This window comes from Cucumis sativus, chromosome 7 (genome assembly GCF_000004075.3).
Source record: "Cucumis sativus cultivar 9930 chromosome 7, Cucumber_9930_V3, whole genome shotgun sequence".
NCBI lineage: Eukaryota > Viridiplantae > Streptophyta > Magnoliopsida > Cucurbitales > Cucurbitaceae > Cucumis > Cucumis sativus.
Window position 1 is genome coordinate 934,134 of NC_026661.2, and position 17,400 is coordinate 951,533.

Genomic DNA, 17,400 nt, shown 5'->3' on the forward strand with positions numbered 1-17,400 from the left:
GTTTTCTTGATCAATCAATTTTTTTCTTTTTCTTTGTTTTAGATCATGTTTGTTTCCGCTTGGTTAGATGGGAAGAATTTGAAGAAACAATAGATGCATATAGAATGTAGAAACTTAGGGGTAAAATTGAAAAAATGTTTTTAAATGATTGAAAGTCCCCATAAATTTGTGCTCTAAGTATGTTGCATACGATATAATGCTTAAATTAGTTTAGAGTAATTGATATTAGCAACTCTTTTATGGAAGAAAATTAATTGAATCTATTTAAGATGTAATATTGTGGTCAACCTATAAAAAAAAATCCGTTATTTCTTGGATTAAACTAAAGAAGTCAGGATCGTATTATCTAGAAGAAAGTTATTTATTAGGTGAACTTGTGTAATTTTTTCTACTACAAACTATAAATTTTAATAATGAGACCCTTCATATATCACTTAGCTTCAAGTAACATAATTAAGACAATTTTTTCTTAGTTTCTCTATATTTTTTTTCAATCACAAATTTCATATTTGTACTTGAATTCTCAACTAAATATTGGTTTTTAAAATGCAAGGAAAGTATGATTTGAAATATATATATAAGAAAGAAAAATTGGACTTCCACATGATCCTCTAATTTATATGAAGTCAAAGATTGACTTCAACACCTTACTAATCAATTTTGCTTTTGTCCCCCTAAGTTCCCAACAAACACTATTAAATATTCATAATTCAATATCAAACCCTTTTTTAAATCATAGTATACTTCCAATTTCGTCTCTATAATTTTCAATTTTCCATTTTTATTTACCTATATTCCAAATATTTCTTTATAGACTTTTTTCCATTTTTAACCCTAAATCTTAACCCAATTAAATAATATAATTAGCCACACAAATAATACAAAACCAAACACACATCTAATTTAACTTTGGTCCATATATTCAAAACTAAACTTATATACCTCAAATACATATATTTAAAATGTCTCATTAAATAAAATAAAAAATAAATTTGAAGTTATAAAATTAAAAGTTAAAAGTTGATTGAAATAAAAAATTAAAATCGATAATCAAACATCTTGATCACTGTGGTTGTTTTGGAGTATTAGAAGATATTCAAACTTTTAAAATATGGATCTCCAAATTTCTGGCATCTCCATTTTATATTTTTAATTCTTATTATTTAATTAGTTTAATCATAGTATGTTTATTTTATTTAATCTCAATGATTTTAAAAGGTTGGCTAAGTTGAAAAATGAGAAAGAAAGAGAATGGGAAGGAAGTAGGAAAGTTGTAATTTAAGAAAAACTTAAAAAGGGGTAACAAACAATGACATAAAAAGAGCCATAAAGAATCCATCAAAGGGATTACAAAATGGAACTATCTTAACCCATCAAAAATGGTTGGATGAAAAGCAGAAGAAATGGACTAAATCAAGACAGATAAATTAGGAGTTCACTCTAATTTTGAAAGTTATATTATTATTATTATTGAATAAAAAGAAGAAGAAAAAAAAAAAAAAAAACAAACAAATCTAGAGATTCTCCCCTCCCCTTAAATTGAATTATATTCATTATTTATGATCATCATCATCATCATCAATCACCAAATTCAATACTGACTCAGTCCCCTCTTTCTCTCTCAATCCTCCATTTTTTCTCTCTTTTTAAGCTTTCTCTCTCTGAAATCTCTGACCCCTATACTTTAGTCACCAAATCTGCATCTCTCTCTCTCTCTACCCTTCCCTATAAACCCTCTTTCTCTTTCATCCATAATTAAAAATAAAATTACCCCCTACCATCCATCCATATGCTATTATTTGTTACAATTTAACTCTATCTATTATACCAATTCAACCATCAATTTTACATCATCATACAAAAGGTAAATGTAATATGTTTACTTATAGCAAAATGTTTATAATATAGTCTATCACAAACTTTGGATTTGATTACTAGAATTAACCAAATTTTGTAATAATTGTGTATAATTTGAAGGAAGATAGGGAGTTGGGTATATTTGAAAAGTTGAGGTTAGAAATAAGAAGTTAAGAGGGAGAAAAGAGAAAGTTAAAAAGAAAAGAAAATAGTATGGGTAGACTATTCCCTTTCCCCAACTTCTCCTATTAAATCTCTTTTCTCTTTCTCTGTTTTCTTGTCAACCTCTTCCCTTTACTTTGCCCTTCCCAAAAAAAGATTTTCTTTTCTTTTTTTTTTTTTCTCTTTATCACCACTTATTATTATTATTTTTTATAATTCTGAAATAAAAATTTCATTAAAAAAATCACATCTTTTTCCAATGCATATATAAATAATATAATTCATTCATTTCTCTTAAAAGCTCCCCCATTTTCACACCCTTCCTCTCCTCTTCTCTCCTCTCCTCTTACTTTCTTCATTTCGTGTGAATCTTAATCCAACTTCTTCTCTTTAATCCAAACCCATTTTTTCTTTTCCTTTTATCTTTAAAGGGGTTCTTCTCCCTCCTCCCAATCCATGGCGGTTCACGCTCAGTTCTACCCTGAAAACCTCGTCTTCCCCTTCGCCGCCAACTCACCAACTGATTCCCACTCTCAATTTAGCTTCCAGAAACCGCCGCTCATTTCCCAACCTGAGTTTTTCTCTGTCTCTAGCGGCGGCGGCGACGGTGCCGATGTGGCCTCTGTTTTAAACTTCACGAAGAATCCTCACCGGACGGCTGCCGCAACGGCGGGGTTCTCTCAATGTGTGAGTGCACATGTTGAGAAGCAGAGACAGGAGATCGACCATTACATTAGATTGCAGGTTCCAATCAAAATCTATTCTACGATGTTGATTCTTTTTTGTTTTCTTCTTTTAGAATGATGCTCTGTTTTAATATTTTGAATCTTTTTTTTTTTTTTTTTTGTTTAGAATGAGAGTTTGAGAATAGCGTTGAGAGAGCAAGGGAAGCAACAAATTGTAGCATTAATGAAGAAAATCGAATTGAAAACAGCGATTCTGTTGAGACAGAAAGAAGAGGAAATAGCCAAAGCTGCTAAAAAAACAATGGAACTTGAAATTTTCTTGAGAAAACTAGAAACAGAGAATCAACTTTGGCAAAGAATTGCTCAAGAAAACGAAGCCATGGCTATGTCTCTCAACAACACATTGGATCAAATGAGAGAAAAAGTTACCAATTCCTTCGACGATGCCGAATCTTGCTGTGATATGAACTCCGCCGACGAACAAATCCCGGCCAGAAACAGAGGAACCGAGTGTTGCTCCGTTTCAGAACAAGGGCAAATGAAGAACAAGAAAATGATATGTAGAAGCTGCAATTTTAGGAATTCTTCAATGATTTTCTTGCCATGTCGACATCTTTGTTGTTGTAAAGATTGTGAAACCGTTCTTGATTCATGTCCAGTTTGCCAAACGGGGAAGAAAGCAAGCATAGAAGCTTTGATTTTCTAAGGAAAGAAAACAGAAAAAAAAAAAAAAAAAGACACCCAGAATTTTCTTTTCCGGGAAACTGAGAGAAAATCAGATAGAAAATGATGATGATGAACAGAAAAAAAAAATTGTCCATAGAAGAAGCCACTGTTCTTCCATGTTTGTTTTCTTATTATTATAATTATTTTTTTACTGTTTCTTCTGATTTTGGATTGGAAAATTGTACTTTGAAACTACCAAAATGAAGTGGACAGATTATTACAAGACAGAGCATCTTTTTCTTTTTCCAAATCCTTTGATTCTAAGTTTTATTTTATAAAATTTGTAGGTTTTAAAAGATTGATTTTGATTATGTAATGGCAGTTTTTAGTGACCCATTTTGGGGTTTCATTGTCAGAGGTCAATTTGCAAAATTTGAAAGAAAAAAGATTTGTCAGATTGGTTCAGTCCTCTGTTTGGCTCCATTTGTTCTTCGTATCAAAAATTGGTATATTCCCATCTTTTTTTCTTTTCTCAATTCTTCTCATTCTAAATAAAAATAGTTTTGTTTTTATTAATTTATTCAAATACGACATTTTTACATTTTATTTTTTTAGTCAATCGATCCATCAAATCGATTTGACCAATTTAGATTTGTTGGACATTTTTGCCATTGAAAAATTAGTTGTCAAATTTTATTTGGATTTGGATTTGGATTCTATGCCTTATTATTTTAGTTAAAAGTTATGTTGTTTGAATGATACAGAATCCGAATTAGGTTTTATGTTACTGTGTTTACCAACCTGAATGGATGTGAGTTTGATTTCAAATTTTGTGAAGAATGAAGATCATTCTTGAAATAATTATATATCCCCACCTTGTAAAATTTTGGTTAAAGTAGAAAGTGTGTAATAATAATAATGAAAAGAAAAGTGGAAGGATTAAGGAAGGAGTATGTTTAGTGAAAATGTGTGGAGAAATGAATGATGATCCACCAAACACATGACCATATATATTTGGTCACTTGGATCAGAACCCCCCCTTTTCTTCTTCTTCTTCTCATTCAACTAAAACTATGTCTTAATTATATGAATCTTCATTCCTTTCTTTTTCTTTCTTTTCAAATATTTCTTTATTTCTTTATTTATGCATTCAATTCTTCATAAGAAAATCAAACGAAATTATTATTGCAAAATAGGGTTTAATTGGGCACTTCAATATCATTCCGATATGTCGTCCAACAACTATAATCTGGTGTTTCCCAACCATGCTGTATCTCTTTTTGTACGCCAGGTGGCGAGATCTGATTCGTCTTTATTTTTCAATTTTCAATTTCCCTTTCACTCTCCCAGGTGGCCACACCCATTTCTTTTTTTTCTCACTTTTCTTTTTTTTTAAATTCATAATCCACCACCATAGTTCTATAGTGAATAAGAGAATCATCAATCTACAAATTGGGGATGAAAGGTTTGAAGTTGGGACTTTTTGATTACATGTTGGTGTTAATCACGTTTTTAATAACTTTTAGTGTTTTAATTAATTAGAAATTTAAGTTAATTATCCGTAAAGTAATCAACACGATGGCTTTTTTTTTTTTTTTTACTAGGATTACATGAATGTGTACTAAACACAATTGGTATAGGAACATAAATCCATAAAGATGGAAGAATTTTGATTGGGAAGTTTAAAAGGTTTTATGATAAAAGGGGAGGGGAGGGGGCATTTAGAGTGTTTTGACCAAAGAAGAAAAAAAGGAAGAGTATTGGGAGCAAATGAAAGGAATTACCGCATCATCCTTTGCTTTTGCTTACACATTTCAAGTTTGGGGTTCTCTTCTAATTGTTACAAACCAATATAGTGTGGTCAGTGGTGGACCTACTAAACCTAAACCTATCTCTATTTCTTCCATTTCTCAAGGCTTCTCCACAAAATTACCCCTTTAAATATTTTCTTTTGGTTAAAAGGGAAAAAAGTGTTTTTGGACCTTTTTTTTTTTCTTTCTAAATTATCCTCCAAGTCCTTTTTCTTTTTCTTTTTATACATTTATGAGTTGGAATATAGATGTGGTCAATTTTTGTAATAGATCATTTGGATTGTATGTTCTAGACAAGATTTGTTGATTTGGATAAGAACAAGTTCTTCCTAGGTTTCAAAAGTTGATTGATGAAAGTCCACTCGAGAGGAGTACGAATCTCGAATATAGTTTCACGTCAAGAAGACATTTGAGGAGTATAGATTGTGTTTAAAAAGTGGTTTTACATTGTTAATTTTTTTTTTCTATTTTGAATAACAGTTCAAGATATTCGTGTAATGAATTAAAATCAATTTTGATTTAGATACTGCATTTAAAATATTGAAATCGAACATTAAATTTATCTTCAATGAAATGATTAAATCCACGTGTTTTGGTGATTTGAAACGTAACAAAATGCTCAACATTTCAAAATTACTAAAAAGATGTGGTAAATAAGTTCAGCACTCATGATAATATGACTTTAAAGGTTAAACTTAAATTTTGTCATTAACTAGAAAGATACTCATATTCTTTCAAAACTACTATTAACTTTGGCAAGCATTACAAAACTACTATGGTGGAAGCATAAATCAAAATTATGAACGAAAATTGGTACCCAAAACAATTAAATCCATCAACTTTAGGGTGTGATTTAACAAAAGTAAATTTAAGAGGAGACACAATACCATTTTGATTCCACATTTAAATTGATTTTGATCGCATTCAAAGTGGCGACTCTCTTCATTCCAATCTTATCTCCATTAAAGTAAACAAAGCATTAATTCTTTATTAATGTTTGAAAAATCAGATTGGAAAAACATTGTTCAGTTCATCCATTAATGGGCTTAGGAAAATTCCAAGTCCTCTTTCTCCATTCCATTAGTCAATCCAAGTCACATCACATCACAATTACATATTTCTATATATTCTTTCTTTATATCCTCCCCCCCTTTTTTTTATTTCAATGGAAATCACCAAAATACATTGCTCAAACTTCAAGACAAGAGAAAAAAGAACCAAACAAATAAAATAAATAAACAAACTGACTTTGGAAAAGAAGAATGAAAGTTTGCAAGGATTACTATTATTATCTTTTGAGTACAGAAAACACGCTGTCCCATGTCATGAACCTATACAGAAAATGAAGGCCATCTCACAAATATCAATCAAATCTTAGCCATTTTGAACAGAAAAATGTCAAATATTAACTATTCAGAATATCATTTCTTGACCAACATTTTATACAATTTGAGATCCATAGAGTACAAACAAGATCCAAAGCAGGAAAAAGATAATGTAAGAAAGAAACAAATTGCGTGGGAGAAAACTTTGGCTACTCCTCTATACTTTTTAACTTTTATATCTGGCAATGAGAATGGAGTATTTTGGGTAAATGAATCAGTAGAGACTATAGCCAAGAAACTGGCTAATGATAATGGCAAGTCCAAGAGCAATGGCTACAAAAGAAGCAACCCAAGTCAGTCTTTCAGTTATTCTAGGCACTCTATCTTTCAATGCCTCGCTAAACGAGCCTATAAAAGCAGTATAGCTTCCCATTGAAATAACTGTTCCAACTAAAAACATTAGAAGAAATGCAGCGCCGGCTACACGGGAAGGTAAAGCAAGGGCAGGCAAAACTATCATAAGTGCATCAGGTTGTAGACCATGAACAACTCCAGTGGCAAAAGTAGCAAAACCTAACTTTTTACTCTTCTTGTTACCTACAACCATTGGTTTCTCTAGTGTTTCATAGATGCCGACATCACATTCACCATTATCTAGAGCTACTACAAATGGGGTACGAATTTCTGAAGCTTCCCTTATTCCCATAATACCAATAATAAATAGGGTTACACCTACTATTATTGTGCCCCAGGTTCTGAGAATTTCAATGTGAAGCTTATCTTTTAGCAGTAGAAATAGTAAACCAAAAATGACCTGACCTGCATCATGACCACAACCCCAAAGTGCCCCAACTGCAGCACTTTCCATGCGGTTACACCCAATTGAAAGGGGTGCAAGAGCAGCGAGGTGATCTGGTCCTGATAATGTGTGTAAGCAACCAGCGAAGAAACCAGTCCAAGCACTATTTAATAGTTCACTTTGGATCAGACGTCGCCCAACTGCAACAGCTGCAGGACCTCCAGTTTTAGCTGCATTTTGAAAAGATGCAAAAGCTGCTGGTGCAAAGACTGGTTGAATCAGGATCAGAGCAAGAGCAGAAAGAACAAAGAGTGAACTTTTGACCTATGAAATTTAACAACATATGAAATTTTATCAGTTCTAACTTCTAGGAAGAAAATACATAACTCCAGACTAAAGCAAAGATATCAAGTTGACAGCCAACAGGGTCTTTGTTATTCATAATATTAACGCCTGTTTTCTCCAGAACTGTGGCTGGACATTCTGCTAATCCTTAAACTAGTTATGCATTAGGTTTAAATAGATAAACCCAAATGGAAAATGTAAACAAACTAATTAGAGATGTGAAATTTCATCAGTTTTAACTTCTAAGAAAAAAATACATTACTAGAAACTAAAGCAAAGACATCAAAGAATCAGAGAGCCAAAAGGGTTTTTGCTATTCAACATATTTACCAAGTTAATAGCTATAAAAAATATAACACTTTTTTTCTCAAGACCGATGGCTATGGCTGTCAACTTTGCTAATCCACAAACTTGTTATGCATTAGATTTAAAAGAATATCCCCAATTGGAAAATGTAAATTAGACTAATTAGGGATGTGTACGTTTCTACGGTCAATAATTAGATTGTAAATTATTCACTAGTTCCATTATATTGCTTCGTAAATGTCAGGGATGCCTGGACAAGTGAACAGAGCTGGGATTTTCGTGGTGTCCAAAGAGTCAGAAAAAGATAAGGCGACAGAAAATAAAATCGTAAATTATAGTCTGTATCAGTTTTTGAGTGTGTGACCACATAGAAACAAATAAACAAATGAAAATATTAAATCTTCATGAGTACCGCTGACAATAAAAGAAGAATGCCACATTAAACAGAAATTTCTCTGACCATACCCCATGGTTCTACATTAAGATCCTTTTCAAGATTTAATCCACAATAAAAAATCTCACTCAACGGTCAAGACAACTGAAACGTGATCCAAAAAATTGGATTGGTATAATGCTAAAGCATATATATGAAGTTGTTGCTGACAATTGTAATTCATGAGAGGCATTCCTGATCTAATATTACGAAATTTAAAATCAGTCGTTCTTTCCAGCGATTCCAACAATAAAACAGAAATTGTACAATAAGATCTAAGTGGAATCCACATGACTCGTATAATCAGGTGAAATTTCAAGTAATAAAATTCAACAAAAATGACCTAAAATTCGATAATTAAGTCAAACAAAAATGACCAAAACTCACAGTATTCCAAAAACTGAGCTAAAGAAAGAAAGAAAAAAAACTGGTTTCACCAACGCAATTCAGAAATATAAAATGAAGGAATTAGTGTCCAATACCTTATCCTTTGGGGCGAAAGGTTTGAGGGAATGAGGTTTAGGAGAGGCGGGTGGAGAATCGGAGTGGAAAATGGAATGAGTGGAGGAATTGGGCGATGAAAAAGAAGGGTTGTGGTACTTAGAGGAGATTTCAGGAAGGGGGCGAAGTCCATGGCGGGTGGGGAGGGGGAAATTGGGCTTAAGGGAGTCGAAAATGCGAGGAAAGCGAGGAAGAAGAAGAGATGAATTAGGGTTAATGTTGAGGGAAGAGGGAGAAGAAGAAGAGAAAAGAAGTCTTTCCATAGAGGGTGTTGGCCGTGGAGTTGGGGGGCGGCGGAGGAGGAGGAGGAGGAGGAGAAATGAGGCTGCCCTGGGGGGTTGGTGGAGTTGGAACTCGGAAGATAGAGAGAAAGAGAGAGTCCAAGTAAGACAGTTGGAACTGAAAATTGAAATACGCAATTTCTTTAATTTTTTAAATATTGATTTATTGTATGGTCCAATGAGATGAACGTGGGCTCACCTATTCCATACTTAATTGTATATTTTTATTATAAGACTAAGCCAAAATCACCCTTAACCAATAATTAAATAAGAGGCAACAAAATAAAGGTGGAGTTAATGGGGAAGGGACGAGACGACGGACGAAAAATCTTTTTTAATTTAAAATCTCAACCTATTTGCAAATTTTATTATTATTATTATTAATTAATCACAAAGGCATGCGCCTATTTATTAACTAGTCGGGACACGTGCCTCTCTCAAGTTATACATTTAGCTTCTTTTTAACTAATTTTTCGTTTAGTTCTACTGTAGTAAATACATTTAGCTTCAAATCATTGTGGGTCGTAGCTACGATTATTTTATTTTAAATACCAATAATTTTCTTTCAATTTTTCAAATATCAAATTTCTTTCTAAATTGCTATAAAATAAATTTTTTTCTTTAAATATCAAATTTCTTTTTCAATTTCAATAATTTTCTAAAACAAAGATATCAAAAAAAATTCTAAATTTTAATGATTTCCTAAAAGAAATATATCAAATTTCTTCCCAAATTTCAATAAGATATCAAATTTCTTTCTAAATTTTAATAATTCATTAAAAGAATATAATTTGATTTTTCTTCTTGAATTTCAATGATTTCCAAAAATGAAAAAAAATTAAAAAGAGAAAAAAATCATCTAAAATAAATTTCTTATTTCTTAGCCGTTGTTTGTTATCTAACGAATATTTAGAATAAAAGATAATTCCTTAAACGAAGATAATTTGATTTCTCTTCCTAGATTTCAATCATTTTCAAAAATAAAAACTTTTTAAAAAGAGAAAAAAAAAACATCTAAAATAAAATTCTAACTTAATTTTTAACACTCATTTGTTATCTAACAAATATTTAAGAAAAAATGCAAAACCGGTGAGACCCTAACTTATCACCGACTTATTTTATACCCCTCACTTGTTATTTAACAAATATTTTTTAAAAAATGGAAGAGAGAGTCGGTGATCTAAACTTCCACACTCTCAACAATATTCTATAAAAAATGTATTATTCTTTCTTTTTTGTATGCAATTTTTAAATTCACATATTTATATTACAAAAAATTGTGTGAAAATAGCTGATCTTTCTTTATTGCTACAAAATATAGTGAATGTTATTTGAGCATCAGTGAAACATCAAGATCTTTTTTTAAAACAGTTTTTAGTGTGTTTATTATATAGTGTCTGATGCTCTCTATATAAAATTTCTAGATCTACCACTGCACAAACATATTCAACGCAAATAAAATTTTAAACTTTAATTCAAATATACCTCAAGTTAAAATTTCTGATTGAAAAGGTAATTTAATCACGTATGATGATCAATTTGATTGAATTAATTCAAATTTCTATTCATTATATATATATATTGTGCCTAAAATTATCCAAAGAGAAACTAATGTGATATTAACGTAGTGATTTTGGATCAAATGATATAATTGACATTTAAAAGCGACAAAATCAAGAAGAAGCATGAATCGAAAGTGACTGAGGATTGAAATGGGTTTAAGAAGAGGAGCTTGCTTAGATCTTACCCAAGCCAAAAACCTCAAGTCGATCCTTGCCAAATGTCAAACAAAGCATGCTTTATGCATGGCTCGACCAAAGTAAAACCCAGGTGGCAAAGAGTTGACATCGAGGTAGCGTCATGCTACTAGGCAAAGTAGTTGAATTTAAGTCCAAAATTTATCCCAATGAATTAAGAGGCTCGATAAAGGCTAAGATCGAGGCCAATCCTAGCCAAACAAGAAATCGAGCATGCCATTTGACTCGATAGATTATCTACTCATTCTAATATGACAGAAAAACCGTAGGTCTAACTTTTTCTATAAATACATTATAATAACTTCTTAAAAGATAACTTAGTCTAACTCTCAAACTCTCTTTATCTCTCACATTCTTTGACTTATGCACTCAAGTGTGTGACAAACACCACACTGGAGTGTAGATTGTTTCTCTTTTCCCATTTTAAACAAATTCATTGACGAAATCACGTGAATGTTATGTTTTCTCACCTCAATTTGAAATTTTATATAAAAACTCTATTTTTCTTTGACAAAGCAACAGAGATATAAAAAAAATGTTGGAACAAAATAGGAATATAAAAATTGACGTCTCATAATTGTTTGATGTTAAGTGTATATATTTGATACCTTACATTAAGGTCTATGACTAGAAATTTAACAAAAAGAGGTATTGGTTTCACTAATGTTCCCTATGAATATGATGGTCTTCTATATTGTATTGTTATCCTTTAAAGGTATGAATAAAATGTGTGTTTGACTACCTCAGGTATGTGCTTTGATTGTTCAATAACATTATATTCAAAAATTAAATCAAATATATACTATTCCAAATTTTACTTATACCAACATATTTATTATAAATACCCACATTTTATTCATACATAATAATTAACTAGGGCATGTTTGGTTATTCAATAAATTCAACAAATATGCATTGATAGATTATCAAATTTCTATTTTAGAAAAATAGGTTTTGGATTTTTTGATCCAAAAAGGACAAATTTTTAGAATTAATAGTCAAATTTTAGAGGGTAGAATTATACATTTAAAAATATAATATATACGTTACAAACTCAATCCATATTTTTTAATGATTTTTTAAAAATATAACATGTATTCTGAAATATAATATGAATTATATAATGTTACAAAATAATAATTACACATTTTTCTAAAATAAAAATCATATTAATAAGTAAATTTATTATTAAACACAATTATTTAATTTATTATCTAACTTTTAAATATGGACCGAAATGCATATTTTGAAATCCAATTATGTTTACTTGTGACTGTTTTGTTCTCGCATTTCCTTTTTTTCATTTGGTTCAACAACTGCAAAAGTCGGTGAGTAGACGTAAACAGTTCAACTTCAAGAATAAGTGTTGTTGATTTATCAAGTAAGTTTCGTTGGAAATGACTATTATCGTACTTTTTTATAAATAATATTTGAGTTGGAAATTAATAATAATAATAATTTAATATATTTTCTAATTATAAAACCATTATTCTTATTATATATATAGTAAAGAAAAGATTTAGGGTTGTGCTATTTCTTTTGCCAGAAGAAAAACTCTAGTTCCTTATTCTGTGAGGAATATTTCATTCGATTCCACTTCTAACTTTGGTGAGTGCACGCTTGAGTTGAAAAAGTTGTGTTAACTTTGAGAAGTAGGAATTTAGCACTGAGGTCACGCTAAATTTTGCTTTCCAAACAGAGATTCGACACGACACAGCCAAAATCACAAATGATCAACATTTGTTTTTCAACAAATTCATATTTCCATTTTCATAATTAAGAAGAAACTCAACTTTCTTTGTATCTCTACTTTCACATTTACGGAATAACTTTATATTATTTTCTTAATATACTTTTCACGAAAAATTCAATCCTAAAACTCTAAACCCTATGTATCAATTCTCGAGTTGTTAGCTCCACCGGTGGAAACAAAAGAATTGGTAGAAGGCTCAAAGATTGAGGGGCATTTTCGTCATTTAAACTAATAAGGATAGCAGGTACTAACGTGGCGTTTATCTGAAAGGGGCAATATCGTGATTATCCATTTTCACCGAAACGAGAGGTCCAACAACTCCCATCCTGGAGCAAAGCAGAGACACAAATCCATTCTTTAATATTCCGCTACAACGCAACTCATCAAATCCAATACTCAAACAAACAAAACAAGTCAACAGTCAAAATTTACGAATATTCTATTGGACAGCTAAAACTCCCTCCAGTACTATCACCTCACCTGATTACAATCGAAATTTTTAAAAACCAACCGAAATGAAAAATGCCTTCAGCAATCGCTCACTTCAGTGGTGGAGAAAAGAGCTTCCAAGCTTTCAAGGTTAGCTCCAATGGCGAAACCAGTTCAAATCGAAGTATGGAATCCAAATGGAAAGTACAGAGTTGTCAGCACTAAGCCTATGCCTGGAACTCGCTGGATCAATCTCTTGATCGAACAAGATTGCCGAGTCGAAGTATTTCTTTTCTCTGTTTTTTTTTTTCGTTTGTTTCTGCTTCTTGGCGGAAATTTTGATGTGTTTTGAATATTTTTCCATTCTTTTTCATGTTCTAGATTTGTACTGAGAAAAAGACGATACTCTCGGTTGAGGATATTCTTGCTCTCATCGGCGATAAGTGCGACGGCGTCATTGGACAGGTATCTCAACTCAATCCTACTAGATTTCTTAATCTGAAAGCTTTTTTTATGAATTTAATCGAATGAATTATGGATTTATAGAGGAATAAGAGAATGAAACTTAATCTCTATGTAAAAACTAGTAGATAGTTGGAAAATCGTTTGGTTGTTGAATGATTTACTAATTAGATTTCGTATTTGGATGAATTTGAGATTTGTCTGGTTGGTTGTTTCAGTTGACTGAAGATTGGGGAGAGGTGCTGTTTTCTGCGTTAAGCAGAGCGGGAGGGAAAGCTTTTAGTAATATGGCTGTTGGTTACAATAATGTAGATGTTAATGCTGCTAATAAGTACGGTGTTGCTGTAGGAAATACTCCTGTAAGTTTGAATTTAATTCTCTGTTACCTTACATATTTGATTCTGCATATACTGAGATACAGACAGGAATTTATAACATTCAATTTTTACTTGTTTAGGGAGTACTTACAGAGACTACAGCAGAGTTGGCAGCTTCACTTTCTCTTGCAGCTGCAAGAAGGATAGTTGAAGCAGATGAGTTTATGAGGGCAGGTCGATATGATGGATGGCTTCCAAATTTGTATGAATATCTTTCCTGATTTGAATTGTTTGTTCTGTAAGAAAATTAGGCAACCAAAATGGCCCAATAAATTTGAAGTAATTTCTTATCAATAGGTTTGTTGGGAACTTGCTGAAAGGACAGACTGTTGGTGTGATTGGAGCTGGTCGTATTGGATCTGCTTATGCAAGAATGATGGTACTTTCTCTAACTCAATTGTTTATGGTTTAATTATTCTAGTTTCAATCTAATCTTCTTTGTTTTGAAATTGGATTTCAAACCAATAAGTGTTGTCGTTGATAATTGATTTTGGATTGAATGTTACAGTGCATGTTTTTCATTGTTGATGATTTGTTGTTATATTCTTGCAGGTAGAAGGGTTTAAGATGAACCTGATCTACTTCGATCTTTACCAGTCAACTAGACTCGAAAAGTTCGTTACAGGCATGTCTTGACCTAATATTCTTAAAAGAATTGAGTTTGAGTTCCTTTAGCTGAAGTGCTTGTTTAATTGCAGCCTATGGTGAGTTCCTGAAAGCCAACGGTGAGGCTCCTGTGACATGGAGAAGAGCATCATCAATGGATGAGGTGCTTCGAGAAGCAGATGTGGTATGACTTTGATACGATTCATCAACATGCTTATGAAGACCTCGATATTCCTTATGTGATTAGCTGTTGTGTTTTCCTTTGAATTTATAGATAAGTCTTCATCCCGTACTGGATAAAACTACCTTCCATCTTGTGAACAAAGAAAGTCTTAAAGCGATGAAGAAGGTTAAGCTTGCTAAAGCTCTTTTCTCTCTTCAATTATAGTTTTGATCAACCCAATCCCATGAAAGGGGTTACATTTAAACTTATGTTTCTTTAAACTATGTTATAATGGCAGGATGCAATTCTCATTAACTGCAGTAGGGGACCTGTGATCGATGAAGCAGCCCTTGTTGATCATTTGAGAGATAATCCCATGTTTCGAGTTGGCCTTGATGTTTTTGAGGTATTTATACTCATATTTCACTCACTTTCTCATCTTAAAATTGGTTTAATTACAAGGATGTGGTCATTCCCAAGTGAATGGATGACTAGTGCTGGCGCTTTAAATGACCAAGTACAGAATTGTCGCTGCATGAAATATACGATTTTGACTCTAGGATTTATATAAACTCTCCAACTCTAGAGATGTCTTTATCTAAATTATTCTCTCTAATGGTAAACTATTCCCCCTCTGCTTGTAATTGTAGCTTTGTATCGATTCTCTACATTTGTATGTTTTTTGCTTTCTTTCTTTGTCAATTCCATAACAGCTTGTTTTGTCACTCTTAGGATGAACCATACATGAAACCTGGACTTGCTGATATGAAGAACGCGATCATTGTTCCTCACATTGCTTCTGCTTCCAAGGTAAATCTCTGCCTATCATGAGAGTGAAATGAAGATTTCCTTACAGAAATATTGACCCTGTTTCATAACCATCATGTAGTGGACTCGCGAAGGAATGGCAACACTGGCTGCTCTTAATGTCTTGGTATGCAACCTATGACTGCGTACTCAAAAAATTTCGGTTTACATTCTGAGCTTAAACACTTGCTTCTTTAACCACAGGGAAAGATTAAAGGATATCCTGTTTGGTCCGATCCAAACCGAGTAGAACCGTTCCTCGACGAGAATGTTTCACCTCCAGCTGCATCACCTAGCATTGTGAATGCCAAAGCCTTGGGTAACGCCTAACAGAAACCTCCCTAACTGAAAAGGTTTAAATACTAGTTTGGTCCATTTTGGTCTCTCTACTTTCAACATGTTTATTTTGATCAATGTACTTTTAAAATGGGATGATTTTAGTCTTTTATTTTTGTTCCTATCTTATATTTTTATCAAAATATTAACATTACACTTCATTCCTTTAATTCTTTAAAATGTAACCATAAATTTGTAATAAAAAACTTCCTCTGTTTTAAATTTTTTTATAAACAATTTGAAATGATCACTTGATAAAATTCCACAGACCAAAATGGACAATTTAAAACTACAAAGACAAATACGAACGTATTGAAAGTAAACCAAAGTGAAAAGTATAGAGACCAAAGTATTATTTATTTAAGATTATGGACAAATATCCATTTAAGAGTTGTCTCTTTAAAACTTTAAACTAAAAATTTTATTGATTTAACTTCAAAGTTTGATTTAGCGATACTTTGTTTGAAACTTGTTGTTTGAGTCAATTAAAATTTTAAATTTTTATGGGTCATTATATTATGATTTAACTTTAAAAATAATCCATGCGGATTTTTTTGGATTGAGTTAGATCTTATATTAAAAATTTTGGTTTAACTTAATCCAACTCGAATTAATAATATATATATATAATTATTTTTTATTTAATAAAAGTAGAGTTATGAATGTTTCGTTAAATCATTGTTAATATCTCATAATTCAACTCATTTACACCCGAGTGGTAAGTTTCATGCTAAATTTAAAATTCAATGGAGATGGAGATGTATTAATTGATAATATCTTTGAACTAATATAATTATTAGTTCAATTCTCTTTCATAATTTATGGTTTTTTTTTGTGTGTTGCAGGATCGTCTACTTCAAAGCTGTGAAGCAGGAGGGGATGGCTAAAAAATGTATGAGCACGAATTGGAAGCATTATAGATATGGGGGTAAATGGAGGTTGTATTTCATGAATGTACAACTCTGGTCAATTGATTATAATGTGTATCTTATCTTCTTCCTTCAATGCAATTCCATTACTTGGTTTATCCACTGTTCAAATATATTAATTAGTTTGAATTCTCTATTTTCGTCCATGGGTTCCGCATCAATTCTACTTCTCTATTTTATTCAAAATAAATTGAGAACTTAAAAAGAAGCATGTATTTTCTTTTCCCACAAATATAGCTTTTCCATAATTTCAATTTTGTTGCGGTTAATGTCAATAGGAAATAGAAAGGTGTTGAAATAACTCTATCCTTGGAATTTGGATGAATCTCAACCCCCTTGAAAAAAAAAAAAGGATTAGCAAATTAATTTTTTCATCAAATAAATATAACTCTTAAATGAATAAAAATAATATTGAGCATGCCACTACATTAAAACTATATTTATTATTACTTAAAATATCATATTATTAGTAATATAGTCCATACTTTTAATCTCCAAATACTAATCCCTATATTTTGAAGAAATCTTAAACTTTCATCTCATACAAATAATTCCTATATTTAATCTTCAATACACAAATATTTACGATAAAAATTTTTTTTGTGCAAG

The 17,400-nt window shown here is 31.5% G+C and overlaps 3 protein-coding genes across 4 annotated transcripts; 2 read left to right on the forward strand and 1 right to left on the reverse strand.

The window, feature by feature from the left end:
* The first annotated feature begins 2,294 nt into the window (after nucleotides 1-2,294).
* LOC101208647 (probable BOI-related E3 ubiquitin-protein ligase 2) lies at nucleotides 2,295-3,681 on the forward strand. Its single transcript, XM_011660295.2, has 2 exons — nucleotides 2,295-2,763; nucleotides 2,872-3,681. Exons 1-2 carry the CDS (start codon nucleotides 2,476-2,478, stop codon nucleotides 3,409-3,411), a joined length of 828 nt encoding a protein of 275 aa, XP_011658597.1. The 5' UTR covers nucleotides 2,295-2,475; the 3' UTR covers nucleotides 3,412-3,681.
* Nucleotides 3,682-6,441: 2,760 nt separating this feature from the next.
* LOC101208891 lies at nucleotides 6,442-9,300 on the reverse strand. Its single transcript, XM_004144801.3, has 2 exons — nucleotides 8,873-9,300; nucleotides 6,442-7,630 (listed from the first exon to the last, which is right to left on the reverse strand). Exons 1-2 carry the CDS (start codon nucleotides 9,152-9,154, stop codon nucleotides 6,782-6,784), a joined length of 1,131 nt encoding a protein of 376 aa, XP_004144849.1. The 5' UTR covers nucleotides 9,155-9,300; the 3' UTR covers nucleotides 6,442-6,781.
* Nucleotides 9,301-13,194: 3,894 nt separating this feature from the next.
* Nucleotides 13,195-16,935, forward strand: LOC101209132 (glycerate dehydrogenase-like). 2 transcript variants are annotated; one of them, XM_011660232.2, is made up of 13 exons: nucleotides 13,195-13,394; nucleotides 13,493-13,576; nucleotides 13,792-13,932; nucleotides 14,031-14,152; nucleotides 14,248-14,329; nucleotides 14,503-14,575; nucleotides 14,649-14,740; nucleotides 14,831-14,905; nucleotides 15,018-15,125; nucleotides 15,452-15,529; nucleotides 15,609-15,653; nucleotides 15,731-15,845; nucleotides 16,708-16,935. In XM_011660232.2, exons 1-13 carry the CDS (start codon nucleotides 13,272-13,274, stop codon nucleotides 16,728-16,730), a joined length of 1,161 nt encoding a protein of 386 aa, XP_011658534.1. In that variant the 5' UTR covers nucleotides 13,195-13,271; the 3' UTR covers nucleotides 16,731-16,935. The 2 variants fall into 2 exon arrangements, with proteins under 2 accessions (XP_011658534.1, NP_001267567.1); NM_001280638.1 differs by having other exon boundaries at nucleotides 13,232-13,394; nucleotides 15,731-15,879; nucleotides 16,708-16,889.
* Nucleotides 16,936-17,400: the final 465 nt, after the last annotated feature.